General features: G+C 33.0%; 1 protein-coding gene across 3 annotated transcripts; it reads right to left on the reverse strand.

Moving 5' to 3' along the window:
- Positions 1-551: 551 nt before the first annotated feature.
- On the reverse strand, positions 552-16790 carry LOC140766981 (PX domain-containing protein EREL1). 3 transcript variants are annotated; one of them, XR_012105527.1, is made up of 11 exons: positions 16538-16790; positions 14298-14420; positions 10316-10414; positions 8959-9051; positions 8344-8452; positions 7307-8103; positions 6817-6981; positions 6491-6733; positions 4291-4506; positions 1113-1512; positions 553-1013 (listed from the first exon to the last, which is right to left on the reverse strand). XR_012105527.1 is itself a non-coding variant. In XM_073106711.1 (10 exons), exons 1-10 carry the CDS (start codon positions 16539-16541, stop codon positions 1228-1230), a joined length of 2130 nt encoding a protein of 709 aa, XP_072962812.1. In that variant the 5' UTR covers positions 16542-16790; the 3' UTR covers positions 552-1227. The 3 variants fall into 3 exon arrangements, 2 of the variants coding, with proteins under 2 accessions (XP_072962812.1, XP_072962811.1); XM_073106711.1 differs by having other exon boundaries at positions 552-1512; positions 14298-14416; XM_073106710.1 differs by having other exon boundaries at positions 553-1512.
- Between the last annotated feature and the right edge of the window lie 3575 nt (positions 16791-20365).

The raw sequence follows: 20365 nt of genomic DNA on the forward strand, positions 1-20365 counted from the left end.
TGCATTCCTTTGTATAATTCTTGTAAGGATAGTGATGAGTTGATCTTAGAGTGTGGAGTTTAATATAATAACTGATTTTAGTGAAGTGAATATTTTCTTTAAGAAAAAGAAGTCAAAATAAGAAAGTAAAATTAGTTAGTAGATAAGAAAGGGACTTCTTAGTCTTACTTTTTGCAACTAAAAATTAAAATTAAAGTTAGTACCTTAAGCTAAAGGTGCAAATAGATGTGCAACAAAGATTTGTCTCAATGCTTTCTCTGATGCTGTAGAACCAATGGAATAGTGCTAAGATAGCTAAAAAGGAATATTTGCTAATGAGATTATAAAGTAAGACATCATTAAGTTCTCACTAATCTTACAAATAAAAACCTCAAAAGAAACAAAATTGTTAAGTTTATATTTGCTAATGAGATTATAAAGGAAAAATCATCTTGCAAATCATTAGGTTAACAACTTTATAGTAAGATCTCTGATATCTCTTCAATAAAATTCCATCGGAACAAGGTAACGGCGCGTTATGCAAAACAATGAAAAATCCAGAAGTAAAACCACTTGATTCAATTATATGATACACAAATTGCAGTGTAAATAAGTCAGTAGATCAATCAGTAATATAAAAGAAAATTACAGGGGCTAAATTTATGAAGTTGGAACAGCAGCAGAGTTACCTGAAAAGGTGCTGATATTTCGAACTAGTTCACCTTAGATTACAATAGATATTTCAATTATTTTTCTGCCACTCCCGGTTTGGGCTACTTCCATGACAAGCTAAAATCCTGAAGGGCAAGTTTCTCAACCAACACAGAGAAAAAGAAAAAGAAGGGAAAAAAAAAAAGAGCAGCTGCACAAGATATAAGTTCTGTAGTGATCTGAGTTACAATTTGAACACAGCAAGTACTATGCAAGGCTTCTGAATAGCATTTTCCATTTCTGCTGATGTTTGTAAAAGGCCAGACTAATTCTATAATTTTCATCGATCACTATGTTTCCATCGCAATGTTTTCTGAAAGGAACTGTAAAGCCGAAACAGTTAAACAAAACTCATTTTAAGGACTTATTCTATAGACAAAGCTATGAGTGATAACATTACAGGAAAAGCTGGCTTCGCAGACCTGAGTATTTTGGCCCTCAAATAGGATTAGGATCAATATATTCCTACTGTGATTGTTGATGAGGGCTCATGAATCTAAGAACAAGCACTTCAAAAGAATTTACAGCAGGCCTGTTTCATCTCTCCAAGAACCGGTTGAGAACAGTTTTTCTGGAAGGTACTTCCTCACTGTCTTCTTTCTCTGGCTTAATAAGTGTACTTAGGGCAGACCGCATAACGGAATTAAGCTTCTTCCTCAGCTGTGCATTTTCTATTAAGATATCAGTCAGTACTTTCCTTGTCTCCTCACCTGCAGTGATTGGATTTACACCATTCATTGCAAGAAGCGATTCAGAGGATTTGCTATTTGTATCATCGGCATCTGAAGAGTCATGCTCATCTTCTTGTGCAAGAAGTTGTGCCTAGGGAGAGGGTTAGAGAATAAGCACTTCATCACTTAAAATAATTACACAGTTGCCATATTCACATAATTACTTTTGAGTTGACGTCCAAGGAAATGAAAATTAAGACAATCAAGTTGAATATCAAGTTTGTTTCCGCTTTATTTACTAATTAAGGTGAGTTTCCTTCCTAACACCTTTTGCACACTAATTGAACTTATAATACTTCCTTCCACAGTGCAATGTCACATTTATAGGTGTGAGAATGGGTTGAATAACATACAATAATGTGGTTCCATATTAGAGTTTTGTCAGATATGCAAAACTCAGCTATGGACTTAGATTTGTCCAACCGTCTTCATATACTGGATGTGTATATCAATAATCTCATTCAGATATGGATATGGCTTGAACTATACTATCCAACTATGTATCAAAATATCCATATAGTTCAAAATTTTAAAATAGTGAAAACAAATAGAATAAAGCCTGTTTTTGTACTTTTGTACAAATGTCTAATCAGTTTTTCCTATATCCCATGCTGTAGATTTGAGTAAAGTTCTCATTTCTTATGGCTATAAATATCAAATATGGATATATCCGACATACAATTCATATATCATATCCTAATTACGCAAATACAGTAACCAATTTTGTGATCCATTTAGTATTTGTTTCTATACCTGTATCAGGGGAAGAAAAGTGAATAAGTTTTCACATTATCCAATCAGTATCAGGTCTGATTTAACGTAATTAGTTTCCTATAAAAGACATACAAGCAATTATGTGTTATCTGTAACTGCATTACACAATCATGTGCTATCTGTAACTGCATTACACAATCAGAAGGTGGGCAAACCCTGCTGTGTCTGCAGAAGTGATGAGAGAGAAGATTAAGATGTTAGTAGGCATATAATCTGAGATGTCTCCAGATAGACTCTTAACTCTTGGTAAAGTGGTCAAACTTCCTTCACCTAAACTAGAACTTGATTTAGAGGTTCTTTCAAAAATGTGTCATGTGATTACACTGTGATCAATTCGAACTGGACAATGAGAAGTTTATTAAAAAATTAGCACAAATTATCATTCTTTTACCATCCATCATGCAGAAGTTTACAGTTTTCTTGATCAATTTGGAAAAGCTGGACTTCCCATAGGACCCATTTCTCTGACAGGATTTATCACTACTTTATCTATTAGCAGCCTGGCCAATTACTCTAAATTTGTTGTTGTTCTATACTTCTACTTCCTGTTGCTAGCAATGTATAATGGTGTGAATGGTCAAATATGAACAGTCTAATGAGTATACTACAAAATATTTACTAGTGAGTGAGGCAAGCTCTTTTATTCTGGTTCATGGTTTCTCTTGGTTATATGGTTCATCTGGCGGGAGATCAAGCTAGTGCATTGTCTTATCAGTAACAAATGTATAAATCTCAACCCTGCTGAAAACCCAACATTGTCTTCTGCACCTTCTTAAAATTTATATCTTGACAGCAACATTGTCTTCTAGGTTAAGTTATCAATTATCCTCAATACCCTATCTTCGACTCAAACCTAAACCTAAAATGAATTTAAAAATAAAAAAATATGATTAAGATGGGTTTTCTTCAGCCTGCTTAAAAGTAAAGGCCAGCATTATCTTCTCCACCCACTTAAATGTCAAAACCAGCATTATCTTCTAGGTTGACTTATCATCTACCTCAAACTCAATTTTAGATTCAATTGTACACCTCAAATGGTATAAAGAAAAGAAAATCAAAAGGCATGATTAAGTTACTCTACGTGTCTCCCTGGTACTTTTGCACAGTATCAAAAATGATAATCTAATAACTGCTTCCGTTTCAGGCTTAGTGGTTGACGCTAGGAATGCTTGAGTGGCTCCTGTTCAATCAAGGAGTATGATAAATTGGGAGATCCACACAATAAATCAAACCAGTGCGTTTGTAGTGCTGCAATTGATGAGTCAGGATGATAGGAAGGTTGACTTCATCTAACTGCTTCTCCTTGCTAGTGTGTTAGATTGTCTCTCTCACATGATATAACTATTTAGAATGATCTGCTTGTATTGTATAGATTAGTGCGACTTTTAACTTAGTCAATACAGCAAGTTCTAATTCGGCCATTATGGTACGCCACTCTTAGTTTCCCACAGTCAGACAAAGATTCCATATCACATAGCCAACTTATATAATTTCGTTACAGCTTAAAGGCATACTATGCAAACAAAACATAAACCAGAAAAGGATTCTCCACCTCAACAATTGCATGATATGCCAAAGGGATATTTTCCTTTTTACCCCCCATAAACTTTCACATTTTTTTACAATGATCTCTTAAAATTTTTTTTTGTACATAATACCCTCTGAACTATTAAAAATGCTTTACTTGAACCATTTCATTAACGGGTCATTATGTACTTAAAAAAAATTTTAAAAATTATTATGTACAAGAAAAAAGTTCAGGAAATTATTGTCAAAAAAAAGTTATAGCTCAAGTGGTGAAAAAAGAATTATCTCTATGCCAGATTTCAAAAGGAAGATCCTAATTAGTATTTACTTATCTATTTACACAACATGTGCAGATCGCAAGAATATGAATAACTATCAAAATCATTTTGCTAAATGGAGCAAAGACATAAAACTTAGTCCAGTCAAGCAAGTCTGAGCAAAATATGAGAACAATTCCAACTATCTACTTCTAAAGAAAAAGATATAGCAAAATTAGTAGATGTTATAAAAAGATTTTCGTTAAAAACTCCTCTTAGGTGTCAGTCAAGTTGAAAGATCACATAGTTACCTCAGCAAGAAGGAGACCTATTCTGTTATCTGATGTTGCCAGAAGATCCAATGCATCTGGCAATGATGAATGGTTCATGATGAACTTGTCTTCTTCTAGTGGAAAATTAACACTACATTCCTGTAACCGATCACGAAGAATTCTGCACTCGTGAAGAAGTTTCCTCCAAGCCAATTTTGCATGTTCCCTCTTTTGTTTCTCATTATGAAGAACTCTCTAGAAGTATACATGCAAAATGCAAGCAAGATGGGTAAGAATAACTGATAGATCATACTAGGAAATGAGAAATAGTTACAAACATAAAAACTGTAACCACTGAAAATACAAAGAAAACAAGATTCCTTGTAATTTATGTCATCAAAATATATGGTCTTCCCAACAGGATTGCTTCTTGCATTCTGGTATCCAATATAGAGAGCAGTAGAAATACTGTACTTCTTCAATTAAAATCACACAAGCATATCCATATAGCACTTCAGGATTTGTTAGGGGTGAGCCCGGCACCAACTCAGCCCTAATTCCAGTATTCTAAGTTTCTAATAAGTACCTAACCCATCCTACGCAACATAAAAACCCAACCAAATTTCATATGCATATAAATTGTACATTTATCTGTAAGGGCTTGTTTTCTTATAGAGATTTATTAATAATCCAAGAGATCCTACAGTGTCAAGGTCCTCACATTAAAAGCTACTATTTTATGTACAGCATCTCAATTGCTTTATGTTCAAACTATACTTTTATGTTACAGCATCTTATATACTTTATGGCAAATGAGATCAACCTCGTCTTTAACACTACTTAAGACTGTGCAATGACCTAGGATGCTGATAACCCATCATATACTTGGGTTCAGGACTGGATTGAAAGATTCCCAATGTTGAAGTTGGTGGATCATTTTTGCCCTTCAACTTGATTAGACTCAATCAACTGGAAACTTGCATCCTCCATGGTAGATGACACAGGAGCCAATAGGATTATGGGAGTCAGATTTGCAAAAGTTTCAGAGTAAGTTTCAGATGCATAAACTCCACCCTAAATCTTAACGCTGTTTCGTCTTTTCCTTCTTTTAAAAAGCTAACAAGGGAATCTGAGAGTTAGAGTTAATTCTGAACTCTAGGCATTCCCATAATGAATACCATATTAGATAATATCCTTGTTGGGTACTTTTGGGTACATGTTGGATACTTTCTTGAGGTATCTGGCTTTTATGTTAACTTGTAAAGAAAACTTGTCATTTCACACACTACAGCCTAGTGACCAGAGATAGAATCATCCTACCTATGCTTTCACTATTTACAAAATTGACCCCTATGATTTTACCCAAAATCTGCCCTACGTGAGATCTAACCACAAAAGTCCAATTCAAAGATGTCAATACATTATATTCAGTTTGTTTAAATTTATTGACTTGATTACTGGATTTGAATACCAAGATAAGATGTCTCCAAACCAAGAACCCACTGTCACTGTTTCTGACCACTACACTGTAAAAGCTTCTACTGACACCCTTGGTCCTGACCACTTTGCGCCATTAGCCCAGTATTCTTTGTTATTTTGTGACTGAGGGCACTTTGATAAAAAAGCATACATAGTCTGAGTTAATACCAAAACTATGGTAAAATATGTTTAATGAACTAATTATTAGGATTCTTCTAACAGTAACTTGAAATTTTCAAGAGTCCTGTGAAAGAAAAAGTACATTTTCAATAATTTTTTGTTAGGGTTTGGGGTTTCAACAACTTTTGTTAGACAATTACTATCCATATATAATATGAAACAAAATTTTCCCTAAATAAAATATATATAGTGTCATAGTGAATAGGCATACTTAATATAAATTGAAGGACACCTAAATTTTGTTTCTGGTTAGATACAGAAGGTTCAATTATAGTTATGGAAAGTATATAGAGAACACAATTTATGGATTTGAAGGAGACATTAGATTAGGATCTTATATACATGCATTAATATATATATATATACACACACACACACACAAACACATCCATGTCTTATGTATCCATGTAATATCATTGTTTTTTCAAGATATGTTGTAGCAAGGTATTCATACCCTGTATTATGTCAATGTTTCACAAATGCAAAACAGCAATATTTTATTCAGTTGATCTAAGGTTTGCTTTAATGAGGTAAGAGTAGATAGTCAAGGCAATTCCAGCAGGAAATTTTAAAAAAATACCTCTAATTCAGTCTTTTCTTTTAAATTTCGGTTTAGCACTTCCTTCAACTCTGCTTGAGAATTCCTGAGAAACTTCACCTCCTTGACAAGAACTTTAATATCTGCTTTTGATTTCATCTCTACTTCTTCAAGATGCCTTTGCATGCTCTTTAATTCTTCTTTTTTACTCTCTAGCTCCTGTATTAATGATTCCTTTTCACCACTAGCAGTTTCTTTTTCGGACTCCACACGAGTCTTTTCAATCTGCAAAATCAACAAGATGGGAAACTTTGTAACAATTTGTAGATCAAATGATAATTGTAAAATGAGATGATGAGAAAACCAACTTGTTCAAACTTGAATTTTGACTCCATCTCAGAGTACTTCCGGCGAATTTCATCCATATCCCACTGCATTTGTGTGACTCTCTCTCTTTCAACTAAGATGGCCTCTTGTAAAGTTTCTCTACCCTTCTGTTTAGTAACTTCCAATTCTACCTCTAAATCCTTGACCTACATCCACAAAAGTTCACTTAACAGGATGTGCTGAATAGCCGAAGAAATTGAACAAGACTCAATTAAAATGAGTATAGCAAAGATAAAGATTATAAAAGAAATGTTTAACAAGCTCAAAAAGGTCATTGGTGAGACTGATTTGATATGCTTAAAAGTAGCTCATCAGAAAAATAGATCACTGGAGAAAGTTTTCACATAGTCATATAAATGAGAAAGCTACAGGATTACAAGGTTTGTGAAAAACATTTAGAAACGTAAATAAAAAAAAGTAAAAAAGAAATTCATGTTGAAGTGAAAGCAGAAAGGATAACTGAAAATGCACCTTTGTTGTAAGGTACTCTTTTACAGCCATTTCTTGATTTAATCGAGCAATGAGATCCTCCATATCAGTTTTTGTTGTCACTACTCTGCGTTGTACAGTGACGAGAAGTCTATTCAGTTTGTGCCTTTGATCAAGTGGAAGGACAATTTGTGCATCATTCTGGAATTGCCTCTCCAATGTAGTAAGAGCTTCCATGTAATTTGATGCTTCAGCACCACCAGGAAGATCAGTAGCACTATCCCAAATTGAATTAGTAACCCCAGGAACAGATAGTTCACTGCCTCTGATGGAACTTATGTCACTGCCTATACTTTCAGCAGAATTTTTTCGAGCATGACCAAAAAGCTTATGGTGGTCCTGTTTGGACATGGAGTCTAAATTCTCACTGTAAAGAGATGTTGCCTTCAAATGATTTCCACTATAATCATCCCTGTCTAAAACAAGAGTATCTTTCACGTGTTGCAAATCACTAATAACATATGTGTCTGACTGGTCAAGGATTGATTCTCCCAGCACACCGTTGCTGGTTGCTCCTAGTGTACTTGAATCGTTATTATGTGGCAGATCTTCTCTACTAGAAACAATGGCATGAACCTTTCCTTTCCCAGGAGTTCCTATATCTGTTGTTTCATATACATTATCACTGCCAATTTCTGATGATACAGACTGAGGTTTGGATGAAACTGTTGAATAGTCAGCATAAGAAGCACTTGAGCTGGGCCTTACGGTTGTAAGTGACGAGGATATAGTATTAGCATTTTCTGGAGAGCTTGTCTCCGGAGTCGCATCCTGGAAAGCTGAACATAACATTCAGATGTAAGGAGATCCGAAGGAGCAATAATAAGTAGATTGTCCCATAAAAGCCACTATCAACTATAAAGTACCAAGTGATAGGAAATGAGAAGTCAACATAAGTTTATGTATTTGTTCAATTAGATATCAGGAATTAGATGAACACATTTTCACGTTGATGTACATGAAAGAAAGTAACAATACTACGTGGCTTTTCTAAGCTGTATATATCACATAACACATACATGACCTTGCAGCAGCTTCAAGTTCAAGAAAACCTGCTACAGTAGCACTCCTAGACAACTCAATATCTGAAAGTAGTTTTCCTATCCATTCCTCCAAAGCACGCCTTCTCTGCAGCAAGTTATTTAGTTGAGAATCATTTCTCATCTCGTAACAAAGAAATGAATTGTAAAAGAGAAGAAAGACGTCAAATATGAAATTTCAACCTTCTATTTTTACACCAAATATTAAGATCACATGTAATGTTGTTGAGAATATTAGACTGAAGAAAAAGGTACATTTAGAACAATTAAAGATGGTCTTCTGGCAGCTTATGAGCATATATAAGAACAATAATCAAATCTTTTAGTTCAAACTATTTAGGGCCACCACAAATGGACCCTTTTGAGAGAATATTGGCATAGTTAGTTTTGTTATTGGCCACAATAATTGTGCCAATTGGCAGCAGAGTCCTGCAAAAATTTCAACTGTAGTTTACAGTAGATGTGCCAATTACTGCTTTAGCTAAGAAACTGTAGATTTGTAGGAATTTCAATATGCAACGAGTAAGACAAATCAGAACAGGGACTACTGAGAAACAGTACCACTTAAAAACAGCATAATTATCAAATGCCTACCTCTTCCAAGAGCAACCTGCTGGAATTTATTCTCGAGAAAGAATTCTTTGGTGGGGCAGGGGGGATATCTTTTTTGGGGAATGACCTCTTCAGCTACAAAGAGAAAAGGAACTCAGTATAGAAAACTGTATAAACCTTAATCTACATGTATACAGATATCCTTTCATGAAATATTGTAACAAGCTTCATCATTATATAGTTCTGAAATAAGAAGAAATTCCCTAAGTGTGATGCTAATGAAAAATTGAAGCAAGAGAACTTGGTAGGCATGATATCATGAACTGAGAGTGTAGTCTGCATTAGAATTGTATATTTCCAGAGGACCAAGAAAATTTAAACTGGAAAGAGAAACTATGACTCTCCAAAGGCTTGAGATTAATCAATGCATGGCAACCAAGGGCCACTAAAGACTCCTCCACTTTTTAGGAAGAAAGTTTGATTAAGGTGATGCCACTGAAGGGCTCCATTTCTTTTCAAATTTGTATCTCCACACTACGGGGAAGAAGAGTTTTATACTTCCATGGAATGCATTATGTGAAATTAGAATATCGTGGTCTATGATAACAATGTAATGCTGCACAGTAACTTTAATTGGTAGAGAGAATACCAGAATATGTTTAGGCAGATATTTCACTGAATGCAAAGTTCTTTATACCTTGCAAGTTCTTGCACATTCTTGATCTAACTACACCATCAAATGAAGTAAACCTTACAGAAACAATGGTTGAATGCATATATGCTTCATTTTGGTTTGAACCATGTTCAAGGTACAACATGGAAAAATCAAAATCTAATCTGTCCAATAGGAAGGGGCAAAACAGATATAAAAGGAAATTAGAGAAAAGAATAATAGAAACAGAAAAAATGACTCAACTGACACTTCAGAGCAGAATCAGCAGATAACAGCAGAATATTTAACCCAACCAAGATGACCAAAGTCACCAAACAATGCTCTCTGTTACAAATATTCTAAAACTTTTCCTGAATGAGATTGTATTGTGTGTGGCTGTGTTGGCTGGGGGCGGGGAATAGTATGGTCATAGATTGAAAGGAGGAGGTAGAGCGAGAGCGAGAGAGAGAGCGGAACCGAGAGAGAGAGAGAGAGAGAGATCAGCATGCATTTTCTAATCTTCCTTGTATTTTATATGGCACAGAACAAGAATCTCACTGTACATTTTGCATGCATTTAACTCTATTAGCAAGCTTATTAGTTATTAGTTATTACTGTATTGGAAGCTCTCTTAATCTTTCAAGACAAACTACAGACAAGTTCGACAAATGAAGGATTCAATATCAAGAAAAAAAGAAAATGAATGATTTCTTTGTGTCAAACAGAAAAATCTAATTTTATACTTACAGCAGAATAGAACTTCAAGAAGTCACTGAATCTTCGAAGTACTTCATGGATAGAACTGACTCCTTCTGGAGATTGTATGCCAACATGAATCCTGTAAAACTGTCCTTTATGGATGTTAAAAGAGAAGTGAGAGCGGAACTATAGTACTTTTAGATCCATTTCTCTACCAAAGAGTAATCTGCCACAAAGTGCTTATTCGGGAAAAAAAAAGTCCACTTCATAAACCATAAGAAGCTAGAATCTAACAGAACACTTAAAATAATGGTCTTGCTAAGACCTAAGAGGAAACAACAAAGTACCTCAGAAATTCATAAGTCCTAGATAGACTAGAAAGATTTTACAGTTGTTTGTCATAGGCAACTCATTAAGCTATAGCACATCCCTCCTAGAATTAAGATTTAAGTGAAGAACACATCCACAGCAGAGAAAAATATGTCTGACATAACAATGTGAAGATCAACAACACAAATATCTGAAAGGCTGAACTTACAAATGAAAAAATACACTCATATCAATTAAATATCTTAATAATCTATCTAGAAGGCTTTGCATTAACCCTGATTAAAGTTTGGAGAAAAAACTCTATCCAACATAAAAGATTATATATCAATATCACTGGAAAAATATAATTGCCCGAGAATATTGATTATATGCTCCAGAGAATACTCAAAATTATAGTAATAGTAGACAAGCAACATAGCATAGTGCTTGTTATCAATTCAAAAGCTAAATGATCTCCGCAATACTTTTTCTCAAGCCTATTTTCCATTTTTTTCTACTACATGGGAATTAGAAAACTAAAGAAATTCACCTGCTTCTTTTCACGCAGCCCCTATTACTTCAGGGCATTTCACTTACCCAGATTTCTAAGATTTCTAGACGTGAAATTAGTACAACTCAAAGAAGTGGCAGAGCAAATCCAGTAGTTACCTCTCATTCTCCCTCTCATAACCTCATATGCTATCCAATATGGCAATATCTTTAGGTTCCTTCATGTTTTTTATTTCAGCAAATAAAAAACTGGCATCTTCTAAAATGAAAGTCAAAAGCAAGGCATAATAATGTCAAAAAAGTCTCCAGTTGCTTTGTGACAAACAAAAAACATAGTCCATTTTTTGGCATCAAACAGTTTTGAAATTTGAACTATTACGTGTTTGGAATCCCTGCTTTAATGTCTCTCTGCTCCATTCACATGGATAGCGATTTTGAAATAAAAGGTAGTGCAGTGAACTTCATTACCAATTTACCAGTATCAAGCCTTTTACTTATAATACTAGTCAGGTCATAACAAAACACGAAAGTGAGCAGGCCAAATATTGGACTGTCGATGGAAGGGGCAACGAAATAAAAAAGAAAAATCCAGAATAAATAATGAAAGAAGTAGCTCATCCATTTTAGCACTCGGACTCAAGAATTGTCAAATACAGCTTAATTAAGTCTGAGCCGAGCCTTGTTTGAGGCTTATTGTAAAATGAATTTGGACCCTGAACAGACATAGTCCAGCTTGAAGACTAGCACAATCAGGTCCTACTTCAGGTCTGGTTGTGAAGACAAGTTTTGGTTTTGCTTCTCTTCGAACTTCCATGTAAATCCAAATGAGGCCTGAGCATGACCCTCATGACCAACTACATGAAAGGATCAAATAAGTTTATTTGGCAGCTTTCAACCTAGCATTAAGCCATTAAAATTACTGCCATCTATCTCACAATAATAAAATTAAGTGGAGAAATTGGAAGGTGAAATGATCTACCTTAAAGGTTGCAACTTAGTTCCACATAATTAATATAGAGGTGGCCCATTAAATGACACTCCAATTTCTATTTCCAGGAAGACTAAGAAGTTTGCAGCCTTACACCCATTTATGTAAATGTTGTTTCTTTTCAATGCCACCAAAGTGCACATGACGATCCTTGATCCTTATTCCAAGCAAGATAACAAACTGACTTCTATCTTATAGCAAAATAAAAAAGAAAAAGAAAAGTTGAAGGAATAAAAGTGCAATACAGCAATCACAGAAGGATAACCCTTCATATAATGCATCGTTGAATTTGATTATATCAAGAATAACAATAGTTCTAGCACCAAGGCAGCTTCAAAAAGGCAAAACCTAATTCTCCAGCACTAACCAAGTATGATCTACCTCTAATGTTATTGCAAACTTTTCCAACCTTTACAATGTGTTGCATCACCTACTTACTTGCCCCAATTCCTCTATAATTTGTATTATAATTTAGGGGAAATTATATTTTACTCCCATGTGATTAGGCTTAAATTCACTTCACACCTAATATAAATTCATTTGTATCATTTTATCCCCTTCTAGTTATATCCAAGCTGAAACTATTATTTTTTCACCATAACTAACTTGCAAGTCAAATTTGAAAAAACTCATTAGAAACAAAGTTGTAGAGTATTTAATAAGCTTTCTAGCGTATCTAAAATAATACTGATCGAATTTCAGATGACAAAGATATAACAAAAACATAAATCTATTCAATATATTTATATTATCTTTATCATATGAAATTTGATCAATATTATTTTCGACGCGTTGGAAAGCTATCTAATCATCTACAACTTTGCATCATTAACTTTGAATCTAATGAATAATTTTCAAATTTAACTATGGTTTAGTTAAATATGATAAATAAAATAATGGTTGTATTTTGATTTAGACTATAAAGGGGTAAAATAACAAAAATAAAGCTATAGGAGGTGAAGTGAATTTGGACTTAACTACATAGCGTAATCGTGAGTTAAAACTCAAATGCCAAGCACGTGAATAGTATGTTATTTTCATATAGACAAAATTATCCTCATAAAGGTCAAAAAGAGGATAGAAAATAGGATGAGAAGAAGAAGGTGAAGTAAGTAAGGGTACATAAATTAAGTTATCAACTAATAAACTTAATATTTTCCTCCAACAATAGAGGGATAGAAAGATAATTTTAGGGTATTGTTAACGACGTCTACAGGATTGTAACTTTTCAAAAGTCTAAAAATACTTATACGTTTTTATAGTATAGGGGGCACAGTGATACTGGGTTAAAGTATAGAGGGAAAAATATAATTAAGTCTAATTTATATGTGAACTTGAACTCTAATGTTAATACGAGAAATTTAAACTCTGTAAATAGATTTCAATACCATCGCAATCAGCCCCCCGTCACTTTTTCCTAAATTCAACTCATAAACCTCCTTTTACATCTTCTCTTTTGATTATATGCAAATACAAGATATGGTACGACAAAATAAGAACACACAAATAAGACAGATCTTTAAAAATAAGAATATAATAAGATATAGACATGCAGTAAATAAATAGAAATAAATATATGTATATGCTTGCGATCTGACATAATATGATTGGTTATCCTTAATAGATGATAGTATATACCCAAAACACATCTTTAATTTATCCATCAAACAAAATTTAGCATCAAAACAAATAAATCAAGACACTACCTAATACATTAGTTACTCAAATGCAAGAGTAGAAGAGAATTCAATCTATAAATCACAAGAGGTTGTTACTGTAACATGAAATCCTCCTAACCATCTTTCAAATCATAAATGATGCAATAAAATAACATCTATCTCGGCATTTATCTCAAACTAGAACTTTCCAGTCTTAAACAGAAATGAAAGATAGTAATCTCATTCAATTTGTCTTATCTTCATCGGACTCTTGTTAGTAATGATCCTGTCTTAAAAGTGCCCTAAAAGTATCCAAACTCAGAGAACTGCATATTGACGGCGCTAAACGAAGGAAAAAATATGATTTTATCTTCCAAAAGGAAATAAATACCAAATTACTAAATATTTCAATTTTTAATTTCTTCAGGAAGAGAACTTTTCCTTCTATTATTAGCATATCCACATAAAATCTTCTCTAGAAAAGGGAGATCTACACAGCTTGGCGCAAGCACTTTTTGCATGCTTAAATGATGTGGAAAGCAGAAAGCAAAGGAAAGAATATTACAATTATAGGATTCAAGAAGCCATCATTGGACGTTCCAGGTTCTCTAAGGGTCCAAGAAGGAATCATGACACAGTAACTCCAACCAGTTCGAGGATTGTGCGGCCACGTAGTGTTTCTTCCTTCCTACATCAAGAATAAATATTTGAAAATATAGACAATATACAAACATGCAAATTAAATAAAAATTATGCCTCATAAGAAAGTCCTCATTCTCTGAATATCAGGAACTTAAAAATTGCACACTAACAACAGTAAATTTAGAAAGAGAGAGAAAATCCAAAAGAGCAGGAAATAAATTTATGTGTAACTAGACAACACCTTGGAAAAGGTTTTTAAGAACTAATGCTCTTTCAGTCTTTTTCTCATCAATCAAATAGAGAATTTAATTATTTAGTCTATGAACTGAGACCTTCTGAGTAGGATTATAATCTTAAGAAACTAACTATGATCTAGAATGAGTTACATTTCAGGGATCAAGAAATGGTGATACCGCATAGTGGCACAAAAGCACCAACACATTAGCATTATAAGATCCTTTCAACAAGCATAACAAGAAACATCCCACTAAAACAGCTCTCTATGATCCTTGCAAGTTTAAATGCATTAAGATAACTAATAATCCTGAAAAGTGTCTAAATATCAAGAGAGAGAGAATAAAATTAGGAATCGATATCATACAGGAAACAGCAACTAATTTAAAAGAAGGGCTTGATCACTATTAATTGATAATGCTATGAAAGAAAGCTGGCATTAGAAGAAGAAAAGAAGAATTACAACTTCATCGCACCAAATGATGAACCAAGAAGTAAACTATCGAGCTGTTGATACTTATAATGCTCAATGAATTTTCATTATATGACTATATAAACTAGAGAGACAGCAAATGTGGTGCGTATGAGATGGTAGCAAAATTGCAAAAGGCAAACATACCAAGAAAATGAATGATAAATGACCACAAAAGATGAAGCATGAAGAAGGATACTGAATAAGCCCATCACAATCTACAATATGAAGTTCCTAGCTAAATCCAACATTAAGCTGAAATTCACTAATAATATGCATATCAAGAATAAGTGATGAAAAACATCTGCCCAATAATATATTCATGGAGGATCAAGTACTGAGTCTTTTGAAAAGGACTACAAGTTCCAGGCTAGATTATTAAAAATTCTGAAATAGTCAATGCAAATTCATTAGAAACTCCCATGAATCATTCATAGTTATAACTGACCATAACAAACAATTCCTTTTTTTCTATTATCAAAGTGTAATAATTGCAGATACTCACCAAGGACAATATTAATGAAATGCTCTCTTAAGTCTTAGTGAAGAAAAACAATGTGATTGTTCATTTTCAGTTCAATTACCATAAATTGACCTCTCAATGCTTCTAATCTTAAGTAACTAAGTCAATGACTTTGCCAAGATTTCCATCCATTAGTTGCATAGCCATTCAACAGATTGTTTCTATCATAGCAACTATCAAAGCCTGAAAGCCTAAAGTAGTACCCCATGTGAATGCTGGTAGATATTTAACTTGTGATCCAAAGAGCTTTTGCTAATTGTTGCGACTGGATTAGTTTCCAGATGAATATCAAATTTCCTTAATGCTCACTGGCAGGCAAGGTGGTTTTGTTCTCATAGAAGGTTTTGTTCCTTCAGCATAAGGAAATCTTTCATATGTTTTACCTTCTTGATAGGCAGCCAGTACTCAAATTTTTCCTTATTGTCTATGCTGTCTTCAAAACAACAATTGATGCAGGAAAAATAAGTCATGCAATCTTCGGTTCAACCTTATTTAAGTACAATTAATGCGAAAATGTTTATATTATGATACTGCTGATCTGAAGCTTTTGACAAAATCCAAAAGAGGTAAATACTAGAACATTCACCTCAATTATCCCATATACTGGATTATTTACATGCAGATGCTTCAAATCAACCAGCTCGGTGGCATTGAGCTAAAATCATTTAAACAGAAAATAACTACGTGCATTCCCTTCGCCAAATTAGAAGTCATTAGATTTTGAAAAATCAAAGAAAAATAAGAAGAAGAGAAAACTCAAACCCTGAAGTCAAAAACACAATGGACTGATGCAAAATCCAAACTTTTTCACATAAGAACAAAATCCCAGCTCAAATTCTCTCATCAGAAGGCAAATTAACACAAAACCCAACTTTAACACATCTACATCCAAATACCAATCTAGAGATGCGATCAGGATCGGAGGTGGGCTTACCCATCTCCTGGGAGGAGGGCTCCAATCCATGCCCAACGGAAGCGGCGAGGTGCCGTCATGGCGATGCTTCGGGGGGCTATTCCTCGGCATCGCCTCCACCTACATAGAGATCGGCCCAGCCCAAGCGGCGGAGATCCAAAGGAGATTGCGAATTTGCGATCCGATCAGGGAGAAGGCTACGGGGGAGGGTGAAACGAGAGGGGAATCGATCCTGCCGTCGACTTGGGTAATTCGCTGAAAGAGAATCCCAAGACTCCGCACACCTAACTGTCTTCTTCTCGTCTCAGGCCCCTTGTTTTTACCACTGCAGAAGACGGTGTCGGATCTGATCTCGGATCAGTCTTAGGATCCGATACTGACGGAATCCGATTAATCCGAACCCCACTCGACGGCTTATTGGGTTGAAACTGTAATATCCGAACCCGATAGGTTAGGGCTTGCAAAGTTTATCCATATTCTAAATACTTAATTACACTTAGCCCCCTTAAAACATTTTTATTATTCACATAGAACCCTGAAATAAAATAAATAATTAGCTAGAGGTAGAAGAAACATGGAAGAAGGAGGAGTTGGCTATAGAGAGAATATTTTAGTCATTCTTTGCTAATAGCCTGATAAGATTATTTACTTAACTTATTATGTGACTTACTTTGAGTAGATTTTTATAAGACATATTTAAAGGAGATCTAATTCATGAATAAATATCATTTACTCATAAGTCAAATAACTATCTAAAAATTTTCTTAGGTCAAAAGATCTATGTAGTAAAAAAAATCAGGGGATATATGTGAAAAACGGTGATAGTCCGAGAGGACTAAATGTAATAAATCCTATTTTTAAATCTATAAGAATATATGATCATAGCATGGTTAGTAAATATGTTTGAAAAAATAGAGTAGATTAAGATCCATGTAAAATTACGGAGTAATTTTTGTGGAAATTCTTTGGTAATATTTCAAACTATGTTAGTATATATGAATATTGATTCAAATATTGTTCTTTAGTTTATATTTATATCCACATAAACTATTATCTAAATATGAATATAAATTCAGATATTAAGATGGATGGGTCAACTCATATTTGATAAAGCTCAAATAAGAAATCAGATTAGATGGAAACCTATGCTTACCGTTTATATTGATTGACTAAGTGCAACTAGTTTTTGTTAGAGAACAACTGGCATGGGTAATGATGTTAAAAATTCAAATCAAAGCGATAGAAACTGACTCAATTAACTTATATTGATTGAACCAAATCAACTATTCTATTGCATGAACTCACTTATATTAAAGCCAATTTCGATTAGAAAGTATTTGATCATTGGAAATCATATAAGAAAGTACTCACTCTCAAAAACTTCACTACTTTTAATATTTAGTTTTAAAAATAAATTAAACAAGTGAATCCTTTAATTCTTTACCTACTAAAAATAGTTTCACTTTCTCTTCTTAACTTTTCTTTTCAAAAGAAAAGAGTTACTTTACTAAAGTGAGACACTTTACTGAAGTGAGACACTTTATTAAATTCCATTATTTAGCAACCAAATAAAACCAAGTTATTGAATTTATGCCATATTGGAATTGACTTGTGGATCAAACTTTGTCACAAGCATTAGTATTTAGGAGTTGCTAATATAATTTTATTTAAAAAATTTGAAATCATACATGTTAAACTATAGATATAAACTTTTATACTAACTAGTTACTTAATATGGTATCGGAGTCTTATTTTCTAGAGATATAGAGTTCAAATCTTGTTTAACCTTATTATATCTTTATTATTTATTTTCTATTATTGTAAGGTGTAAAGTAAATTTTTATCTATCCACGTGCAGTATATAAAGATCACATATGAATGAGTGTTTTAAAAATATGATATAATATTGGTATATAACCTAACAGTTTAAGCTGTTAGAGAAAAACATTTTTGATATTTTATATTATAACAATATGGTTATAAGAATACATTATCAAGAAAGGAAAAAAAAATATTATATGCATAAGGAAACATCATAAAATCATTTTACTATTAACTTTGCTATAATAATTTTCTCTTGAATAAAGGTAAAATAGTCTCTAAATAGTCTCTAAAAGACCTAATTTAATTATGTGGCACTAACATTTTATTCTTTAATAAAAAAATTTAAGGAATAACTTAAAAAAAGTATTTTAGATGTTTTCCATAATTAAGGAGTTAATGTGTTATGAAAAATAAATAATAGAATTTGTATAAAATTGGGTAACAGTTTAGAAATCAAGGTTAATTATACTTAAATAAATTTGATTAATATCTTGATGTTCAATGAAAGAAGAGTCATACTACCCTTATCTTATTATACTTTTAATTTAGGGGAGCATTTTGTTGCTAAAAAGTGAGATAAGAAAGTATTCACTTTCTAGAACTTCTCTATTTTTAATAATTAATTATAAAAATTAAATTATATAACTAGTAAAAATAGTTTTACTTTTTTTTTTTGAAAGAGAGTCACTTTATTAAACTCGGGCACATTATTGAATTTTATTTTCTAGCAATCAAACACATCTTAAGTGACTTGCCTCAGTATATAAAATGATTATAATCTAAGTTTGTATTAATTCTTTAGTCTTGTGATTGAAGAAGTGGAGACATCCACTCTACATCAACATGATTAGTCAAGTTCTATCATTAATGGCCACCAGGCATATAATTAGTGTTTAGTGATAACTTTTTTCATAGTGAATTGATTAGATTAGTCTGCAACTCTGCATGCATACCATATATACATATCTTCATCCTTTTCTTTTCTTAATTGCCACTGAAATCTTTTAAAATATTATAATTGAAACTTATAAATCTTTTATAAAACTTTTGGATTGGTTTTGAATGTATATTCATAGAATATTACTAACATATATGGTTAATTAATAACAAATGCAATAAATGACAAAATTCCCCATTGTTTCTTAAAGCTTAGAATATATAATATTTATCAAATGAATTTTGTTATGCCTGAAAAATAGATTTTATTATCTTGTAGTATGATATTAGGCAACATTAGATAGCTGCAAAACTATTTTAAACAATTTTTAGTTTAACCCAAGGAGTGGCACTTTTTAAAAGAGCTCAATGGCACTTATTATCTTTTAAGAAATGTTATCAATAATAATCACATAAAAAGAATCCCTTGCTTTAGGTAAACGTAAAGCTCTTAAACATGCCAAGAGGTAAACGTGCAATAGTAATCAAAAGGTACATCATGATCCAAAATTATGGTAGGGGAGTTCAAACTTTAATTAAAAATAAAACTATCTTTCATTCTCATTTGGAAGTATTAACTGTAGGTCTACAAAATACTCTAAGGTGCCAATGCTAGACACATTCTGAGATGCTTTAACAATTTATTTACAATTAATTTTTTTTATTCGCAATAATAAATATTAATGTGCACCCAATATATAAATTGTGTACACCGTTATAATAAAATATGTCTCATCTATATAAAATATATGCACTAAATTTTATATACTAAATTACAAAAGCCCTCCACATTCTGATGGCATCCCACAATGCATAAATCTAGTGGAAAGATGGCCAATAAATCAAAATGCAATTCTTGCTAGGGGCAGCAAAAGATTATGAAAGCAATCCACAAAGATGGCCCAATAAATAAAATGCTATTTCTTGCTGATGGCTGCAAAAAATTATGAAAGCAATCCTCTTGAATACCATGATATTCCACCACAAGATATACTTAGCATACCCTATAATCGATCTCCCGTATATGATGCGGATGCAGTGACACTTGACATAGATACGGATAAAAATGTAAAAACTGTATCTCCTTCG

This window comes from Typha angustifolia, chromosome 9 (assembly GCF_048772165.1).
Source record: "Typha angustifolia cultivar Huaian chromosome 9, ASM4877216v1, whole genome shotgun sequence".
Classification (NCBI taxonomy): Eukaryota; Viridiplantae; Streptophyta; class Magnoliopsida; order Poales; family Typhaceae; genus Typha; species Typha angustifolia.

Bases quoted from the DNA above. Each gene is read 5' to 3' on its own strand.
- LOC140766981 (XM_073106710.1), bottom strand. From the start codon at position 16,627: ATGCCGAGGAATAGCCCCCCGAAGCATCGCCATGACGGCACCTCGCCG. The intron at 14,421-16,537 runs GTAAGCCCACCT...TTCTTGATGTAG, and splicing joins GCCCTCCTCCCAGGAGATGG to GAAGGAAGAAACACTACGTG. The intron at 8,453-8,958 runs GTAGGCATTTGA...AACTTGCTGCAG, and splicing joins GCAGGTTGCTCTTGGAAGAG to AGAAGGCGTGCTTTGGAGGA.